Below are 8,952 nucleotides of genomic sequence, written 5' to 3' on the forward strand. Positions count from 1 at the left end.
TGTTGTAGACTGCCCCAGGCTGCTTGAGACGCTATTACAGCAGTGAGCGCTGGCATACGCAACTTTTTGGACAGTCCTGGACTGCTTGGGAGAACAAATCAAAGTGCCACTATTACCAAACCAAGAAAAACTCAAGTTGTCACCACCAGAATCTTTAATGTAAAACCTCTCACCTCTCACAGATATCAACCGTTTTGACAAGTATTTAATGGTGTACGCAATATATGCAGTGAAATACAATGGCAGACTGCAGACATTACCGGCAAACTAAATTGCTGCACATAATGATAAACGCCTCTGTCACATGAAAATAAAGTGGACACTAAAAATACAGCATAATGACATCTTTTGATTGCTGAAAGGCACAACGAGCACTTAAAGGGCAACTCCGGCGTTTTTTAACCATATTAGGATGTTGTCATCTTCAAATGGCATTGACAGCATTGTCACTGGTAGGGTGATTCGAATCGCTTAGAAATTCATCAATTATCCTAAATAACCAATAATCAAGATGCCGATGCCGAAACCGAAATGGGTAGTTGCTTTGTGTGATGTCACGATGAGTCAATAACATCAGATGCTACACTACCATAACGTAAACACGCAGTACACGTGGCGCTAAGGCTAAATAAGCGAAGCTGATGATGTTTCCTGACAACATAGGGAGCTTTTACAGAGTTTCCGAACTAGACAGCGGCGATTTAAGTGACGATTTCATTTCAGCGACAGTGGCGGTGTAGCCTCTGATGTCACAAACACAGAGTGGCCAGTAGAAAGTCGTGGGTCGGGAACGCAGCCAATCTTTAAAATTCACTTTCAGGAAAACTAAATATCTTACAGCCATATAATATCAAAAGATCTTTTTCGAACCCTTCCCAAATCAGAGTGCAAAAGAGCATATACATTCAAAATTTTATTAAGATCAGTGGACATCGAAAAATCGCCAGAGTTGCCCTTTAATGCCGAACCAATTCAATAATACCAGATATGCATAACAGCTAAGCATAAACATACTAAAGCATAAATAGAATTGGGTCAGCGAAAGTGACGCTTGAAATGGAACAGTTCTCGCATAAGAAAAGAGGCAAATTCTTCTTAGGTGAGCAACAGCGCAGTGTTAGCTGCACTCTCTCCAGTAAAATAAAACACAAAGGGCACCTTATGACTTAGTTCTCATGAACAAAAACAAAAGCAGACCTCAAATATGGAAACACCAAAGCACTATTTGACTAACGTTGTATTCAGCAAAAGAAAAGACAAATAATAGAAATAACGAAGTGAAACGTAAAGGAGAGCAGCAGCAGAAGGCCCAAGAACAGCAATATCCTATAGAAAAAATCTGAGAACTACCACTACGTTAGTACAATGATAAATTGTATAAGAGAAGCAGGTAACTTGGTGCAGCAAAAGGGTGCCACATTAGCTTCTCTATAAAGTAGAAAAATTAGGGGCACAGCTGCTACGTAAAAAAAAAATAGTTTTACCATATCGTTCTCACTCTTAGAAATGAACTCTTGTAAATGGCCCAAAGCTTTTATAATTAGCAAGTATCCTAATTTTGCCTCATTTTCCTTGAATTAGTAAGCATGCAGTCAAAGTGCAACCATGGTATGCTCTATGAATTATTCGAGTAGAATAATTATACCATATTTCCATGTGAGTGAGACTACAGCCAATTCATGTGTAGATTCGTGGATCACAAGGAATGTCAATGCAATTGCAGTTAGTGGTTACCTGATACCACAGCAAACTTGGCATGCACTAGTCAACCAAGTACAGTGACACCAGGCCACACCATGCTGGTAAGTGTTGAGCCACTCATAGCGGTACCAAATTAGCCCTTTATTTTAAACTGTATCGATGCTTTTTATACACTCAGCCTGATACCAGGTAACGTGATTCTACATTTGTCACTTTTTTGAAAACATACAGTACTCCTTATAACGCAATCAGGCACCACAAAAGGCCAAAGTACTGATTCAATTGATGCTGGAGACGAGCTGCATCATTTATGCCTCCGTAGTGTTATCTCATTTGAGTTCATGCACTGCACTCAATATAACATCAGTGATTACCGGCATTGGCCCCCACCGCAGTACTACCAAGGAAACATGTTGCAGTGAGTGCTCATCTTAAGGTGGACACTTCAAAGGGAAAATTTTTCTGGCGTGCCAAAGACAGTGAGGTTTAGCCTTGTATTCATTACTATGATTGCGAGTTAGATCACTACCTGTTTCAAAAGAGGAAGAAAATTTGTCAGCACTCCTATAGGCAGATGGGACGATGCTGTGTGGGACTTGAAGGCGAATCGTACTTGAAAGATTACTCTTTCTGGCTGGCTTGAGCATCCTAAACATGAAATAGAGGACAGATTCTTTACAACTATACAAACACATCGCTTATTACTTACTCCGCATTCAGATATTCACCCTTACTTGAAGCCCATGCGTGACTTTGTCACTATAACGACAGGCGTGATCGTGCCCAAGACACTCACTGTCTCTCCTTGGGTGCATTCGCGCTGCGCTTTATCTTGACTGAATCAAGCACGGGCTTCAAGGCACATTCCTGAATGCATTGATAAGACATACAAAGTTGCTTAACACACCTAAAGTAACCGGTTTTCAGCTTCTCTAAATTGAGTGATTAGGTTAAAAGCCCAGAGTAGAAATCCACAGCTTGTAGTGAACACAAAAATGCCGCGGATAAGTCGCGGTGCTGCCAGCGCGGAACAGAGCCGACCGCAGTCGACCGTAGCCAGCCGGCCGCCGATAGAGGGCCGGCGCACAAAGAATAAATATCAGTTGGCACCGAGACTCCAAGCCCCACGCCTCGTCTCCGCTTTCCTCGCGCGTGCCAATAATTGATGACCCGGCCGTGATCGCCATGTATCAGCCAAGCGACGCCGACAGCCCCATGGTAGCCGTACTTGATGTCAAGCTACCTCCGTTTTGGACTGGCGACCCGGAACTTTGGTTCGTGCAAGTTGAGTCGCAGTTCGCTTTACGCCGCATCACTGCTGACAGCACCAAATACCACCACGTGGTGGACAACCTCCCGCCTGCGACGGCCAGTGAGGTGCGGGACCAACTGCTAACGCCACCCGCAGAGAACGCCTACCAGACGCTAAAGGAGACATTGATTCGCCGTGTCACACCGACAGAGCCCGAGTGTCTCCAACAGCTACTGCGGGAGGCCGAACTTGGCGACCGCCGACCCAGCCAGTTGCTACGCCACATGCAACAACTGGCCGGCGACGCGACATCAAGCGACCGTCATTTGGTGCGGGAACTGTTCCTGCAAAGGCTTCCCACAAGTGTACGGATAGGCCTCGCGGCGTCGGGCGAGACAGACCTTGCCAAGATGGCCGAGCTCGCCGACAAACTCATGGCTGTCACCGTGCCCACAGTCGTGTCGGTGCACGCAGACGCACCGTCCGGCAATTCCTTGCAAGAGATGCGAGAGGAAATCTCTCGCCTCGCAGACACCGTCGCAACGCTGCACTCGAGCGGAAACCAGCGACCACGACAGCGTACCGCATCACAACCACAACAACGTAGGGTGTGCTGGTACCACCGCAAATTCGGCAACGCTGCACGGAACTGCGTGTCGCCCTGTGAAAATTCGGGAAACGCCCCGGGTCAGCACTGAGGGTGACCAGGGCCCCCGCCCCGCCGGACAGTCGCCCATCGGTTTTCTTCCTGACCGATCGGGAAAGAGGTGCTCGTTTCCTAGTCGACACAGGGGCGAAAGTTAGTGTCGTGCCGGCGTCGCCAGCCGACCGCAAACGACCGTGCGCAGCACCATTGCAAGCTGTCAACAATACGACGATACCAACGTACGGGCAATGCTCCCTCTCGCTGGACCTGGGCCTCAAGAGGACGTTTCGGTGGATTTTCGTCGTGGCTGACGTAAAATTTGCCATCCTGGGAGCGGACTTTTTGCGCAATTTTGGACTGCTTGTCGATGTCCGCAACTGGCGTTTACAGGACCCCATGTCACAAACAGAAGTGCGCGGGAAGCCATCCGGGCATCCACCCCTCAGCCCCACGTTCGTAGCACCGCCTGGCGCTACACGATTCACCGGCATCCTCGGCGATTTCCCTGAACTGACGCGGCCACCACAGGCCAGCGCGGCCGTCAAACACAATGTATGCCACCACATTGTCACCACAGGCCCACCAGTTTACGCACACCCACGTAGCCTGTCCCCGCAGAAGCTGCAAGCAGCTCGAGAGGAATTCGACCACATGCTCGAGCTCGGCATAATCCGCCCGTCCGCTAGTCCGTGGGCGTCTCCACTGCACATGGTGCCGAAGTCCACACCAGGAGACTGGTGACCCTGCGGCGACTATCGAGCCCTCAATCAAGCAACCGTGCCCGACCGCTATCCGGTACCTCACATTCATGATGTCACGTCCAGCCTACATGGTGCTGCGATTTTCTCCAAGGTCGACCTCGTGCGGGCTTACCATCAGATCCCCGTGGCTCCAGAGGATGTAGCGAAGACGGCGATAACCACGCCCTTCGGCCTGTTCTAGTTCCTACGCATACCGTTCGGCCTGCGAAACTCCGGACAGACATTCCAGCGTTTTATCAACGGCGTTTTGCATGACCTCGACTTCTGCCATGCATACCTCGACGACCTACTTATCGCAAGCACTTCATCGGACGAGCATGAAGCGCATCTGCGATCCGTGTTTCAGCGCCTGGCGGAGCATGGCATCCTGGTGAACACGGACAAGTGTGAGCTGGGCGCCGAGAAGCTGACTTTTCTTGGCCATGTTGTTTCAAGCTCTGGCATTCAACCTCATCGAGACAAGGTTAAAGCTGTCGAGAAGTTTACACGACCCACCATTAAGCGCCAGCTCCGCGAGTTCCTTGGCCTTGTAAATTACTACCGACGTTTCGTACCTCGGTGCGCGGCCGTTCTACACCCTCTCCACCTCCTGCTGTCGACACACGAAGGTGCTGCTAGGGAGCTGCTTTGGACGGACGACGCCGAAGCGGCTTTTCAAGAGATCAAGAGACACCTCGCAGACGCCACACTTCTCGCCTACCCGCAACCGGGAGTCCCACAGTGCGTCATGGTCAACGCCTCGGACGCAGCTGTGGGTGCTGTCCTTCAGCAACTCAACAAAGGAGTATGGCAACCGATCGCTTTCTTTTCTCGGAAATTGACACCCACCGAGCAGAGTTACAGCACTTTCGGACGCGAGCTGTTGGCCGTCTACGCAGCAATCCGGCACTTTCGTCATTACTTAGAAGGGACGGAATTCTTTGTAATGACTGATCACAAGCCTCTCACCTACGCCTTACGCTCCCTCAAATCTGATGGCGGCACGCACACAGCCCGCGAGCTGCGGCAGATGTCCTACATATCGGAATTCACCACGGACATTCGCCACATAAAAGGAGTAGACAACGCTGTCGCCGATGCTCTGTCGCGCAACCCAGTAAATGCCATCACTCACACGGGAATAGACCTCGCAAAAGTGGCGGCCTCTCAACGCGACGATGACGAACTGCACCGTTTGCAGAAAACATCGACGTCACTCATCCTACAGTGGTTTCCTTTGCCCGGAGCAGGAGACATTTGTTGCGATACATCTACAAGTAGCCCTCAACCATTCGTGCCTGCTTGCCTCCGTCGGGAGGTATACGCTTCGTTACACGAGCTTTCACACCCAGGAATCCGGGCGACCCAGAAGCTGGTCACGGCACGTTTCGTATGGCCTGGAATCAACCGCGATTCCCGACAGTGAACTCGCGAGTGTCTTAGGTGTCAACGGTCCAAGGTTCAGCGTCACACGGTGACACGGTTTGAGACTTTTCCAGGGCCAGATGCTCGATTCGACCACATCCATATGGACATAGTCGTACCATTGACACCTTGCCAGGGCCAAACGTACTTGCTCACTTTGGTCGACCGTTTCACGCGGTGGGCAGAAGCTATCCCGATTCTCGACATGACAGCTGACATGACGAAAATGTTGCTCGCGCTTTTGTCAACCACTGGCGATGTCGCTTTGGTGCACCTTCCTCCATTACAACGGACAGAGGAAGCCAATTTGAGTCTGCGTTGTTCGCCAGTCTGACGAAACTCATCGGCGCCTCACGCATCAGGACTCAGCCTACCACCCGATGAGCAATGGAATAGTCGAGAGGTTTCACCGGCAGCTGAAAGCAGCACTTATGGCAAGTGAACATGACTCTTGGGTGGAAGCATTGCCTATCGTGCTCTTGGGCATACGCACCGCGTGCAAGGCAGATATCGGCTGCAGCGCTGCGGAACTTGTCTACGGCACGACGCTACGTCTGCCCGGTGATTTCTTCGCATCTGGCCAACAGCAAGCTCGCATTTCCGCCAGTGACTACGCATCTCGCCTACGTGACATCATGAACAAGCTTCGAGCTACACCTCCGCGACAGCCCACAGAGAGGAGGACACACGTGAGCAACGAGCTTGAGTCATGTAGTCACGTCTTTCTGCGGAACGACGCTGTACGACGACCACTACAAGCACCGTACGATGGGCCATTCGAGGTTCTCCGTCGTGGGCGGAAGACGTTCACTATCGAAATGCGGGGGCGGCGGGAAGTTGTCTCGTTGGACAGACTTAAACCTGCGTACATGGAAACGCAGTCCATGACACCCACATCCACCCCGTCACCTGGAACCCATACAAAAGTGCCTCGTTCCAGGGCAGCGGTTTCCACCAGGGCGGAAAACGCAGCCACGCCTGATACTCGCACCTACCACACGCGCAGTAGCAGACGTCTAAATGCGCCAAATCACCTCAACCTGTAATCACACGAGTGTTTTGTCGTGTTGGTTCCGTTCGTGTTCTCACTAGGGGGGGGGGGGGTGCTGTAGTGAACACAAAAATGCCGCGGATAAGCCGCGGTGCTGCCAGCGCGGAACAGAGCCGACCGCAGTCGACCGTAGCCAGCCGGCCGCCGATAGAGGGCCGGCGCACAAAGAATAAAGATCAGTTGGCACCGAGACTCCAAGCCCCACGCCTCGTCTCTGCTTTCCTCGCGCGTGCCAATAAGCTGTAGCATCTCCTTTATCATGGAACGAGATCTAAGGCATTGGCTTAAATAGTAGCACTGGCAATGACATTTGTCTTTGCAAGCAGTAGAGCAAAGCGAAGCTTTATATAATGTGCAAATAGATTGACTGTTCAAGAACACGTGAAGGTACAGCCGTACAGCCGTCAGCGTGCTTAACACCAACGCTCCGCAGCGTGGCCTGGACCGGCTTGAACTGACGCCAGCGCTGCGAAGTGTTGTGCTCGGTTATCTCGGTATGTTTGCAGCGGCTTACGATAGCTGGAGCGCAGCTCGATTTAACTGCTCGTCTTGTCTTTCGCTCGTGCCTGACCGGCGGCGAGAGTGCGCTCACTTGACATGTCCGTTTCGCTCGTGGCTGCGCTCTCACGCGCGTCCAGAGAACACGTTGCGGTTTGCTTACCTCGGCAAAACAAAATGGCGGGCGAAAGCTCGTGCGCCTTTCGGGTTTAGCCTCACAGCTGGCGCTTTAAGAAAATGAGAAATAGGAAAAGGAGAGCAAAATGCAGGTTTGTGGCGTTTGTAAAGGTAGGACGAAAAATAAATCTGCAAATCCGGTGGCATTGTTGTTCATGTTCTTCATTTCTTATCCTCTGACAACGCTCATCGGAGCGCTCTCGCGGAGTGCTCTCGCACGTGCCATTCGCACCAAAATTGTGACGCAACCTTTCGTCGTACAACGTTCCGGGTGATGTCGTACACACCTGTCTGTGTGTGTGCGTAGGGTTTCAAATTAAAAAAAGACTGACCGCCTGAAAAAGCAGGCAGATAGCATGCTCTGTGGGAATCGATGTTATGCGAAGCAGTGCGCCTACCTAGTTAACGAAACGACCATGAGAGCATCAAGACGGAAGCGGCTAGATAGATAGATACTGTCAAAGCGGCAAATGTTCGCGAAGAAATGCATCGCATTTATTAAACTAAATTCGCAAACCGCAACCAAACCTCTATGTCTTCCCTAGATGACATTTTCGCCTTCCCATACGTAAGCAGTCTTGAGTGTCTCTGTCGGATCTTTTTCCATAGGAACATACAGCCATTTATAATATTACCCGCAGTTTGCCTTTTTAGAAAACGCGAAAAAAGGAAACGCACATTGCAAAGTGTCAAGCATGACACTCTGAATAAGGTAGGGAACCTGCTGTGTAATTTACCAAGATGCGATGGGGGCGGCGAGTTACCTTATGCGCACTTATAAGATATAAGATGCTACCTTTCGGTACATTGCATCTATGGCCAGAGTCTTTCCAGTTACCCAAAAAGCCAGTTTCTTATCCGAAAAGATGCCACTTAGCGCTTTTTGTCAATAACTAGACATTAAAAGTGGTTTGAATTGCATCCACGCGTCTTTCTTGCTCACGACACGCGCAGCTCTTACGCCCCGACCATGGGTCTTCAGTGCATCGTGGACTAAACAGGAAGCCAGACACTAACCTGCGAGAGCACTCCGATGCGCGCTGTCAGAGAATATAAGAAATGAACGACATGAACAACTATGCCACCAGATTTGCAGATTTATTTGTTGTCCAAACTTTACAAACGCCACAAACCTGCATTTTGCTCTCCTTTTCCTATTTATCATTTCCTTAAAGCGCCAGCTTTGAGGCCAAACCCGAAAGGCACGCGAGCTTTCGCCCGCCATTTTGTTTCGCCGAGATAAGCAAACCACAACGTGTTTTCTGGACGCGCGTGAGACCGCAGCCACGAGCGAAATGTGGCGGAACGGACATGTCAAGTGAGCGCACTCTCGCCGCCGGTCAGGCACAAGCGAAATACAAGACAAGCAGTCAAATCGAGCTGCGCTCCAGCTATCGTAAGCCGCTGCAAACACACCGAGATAACCGAGCACAACACTACGCGGCGCTGGCGTCGGTTCAAG

At 50.6% G+C, this 8,952-nt stretch overlaps 1 protein-coding gene across 1 annotated transcript; it reads left to right on the forward strand.

Annotated features, from left to right (window-relative positions):
- Positions 1–2,886: 2,886 nt before the first annotated feature.
- Positions 2,887–3,651, forward strand: LOC135913450 (uncharacterized). Its single transcript, XM_065446018.1, has one exon. It carries the CDS (start codon positions 2,887–2,889, stop codon positions 3,649–3,651), a length of 765 nt encoding a protein of 254 aa, XP_065302090.1.
- The last annotated feature ends 5,301 nt before the right edge of the window (positions 3,652–8,952 follow it).

Source organism: Dermacentor albipictus, unplaced genomic scaffold (assembly GCF_038994185.2).
Source record: "Dermacentor albipictus isolate Rhodes 1998 colony unplaced genomic scaffold, USDA_Dalb.pri_finalv2 scaffold_14, whole genome shotgun sequence".
Taxonomy (NCBI): Eukaryota; Metazoa; Arthropoda; class Arachnida; order Ixodida; family Ixodidae; genus Dermacentor; species Dermacentor albipictus.

What these genes read in the sequence shown, in the direction of transcription:
- LOC135913450 (XM_065446018.1), top strand. Translation starts at nt 2,887, where the DNA reads ATGTATCAGCCAAGCGACGCCGACAGCCCCATGGTAGCCGTACTTGAT.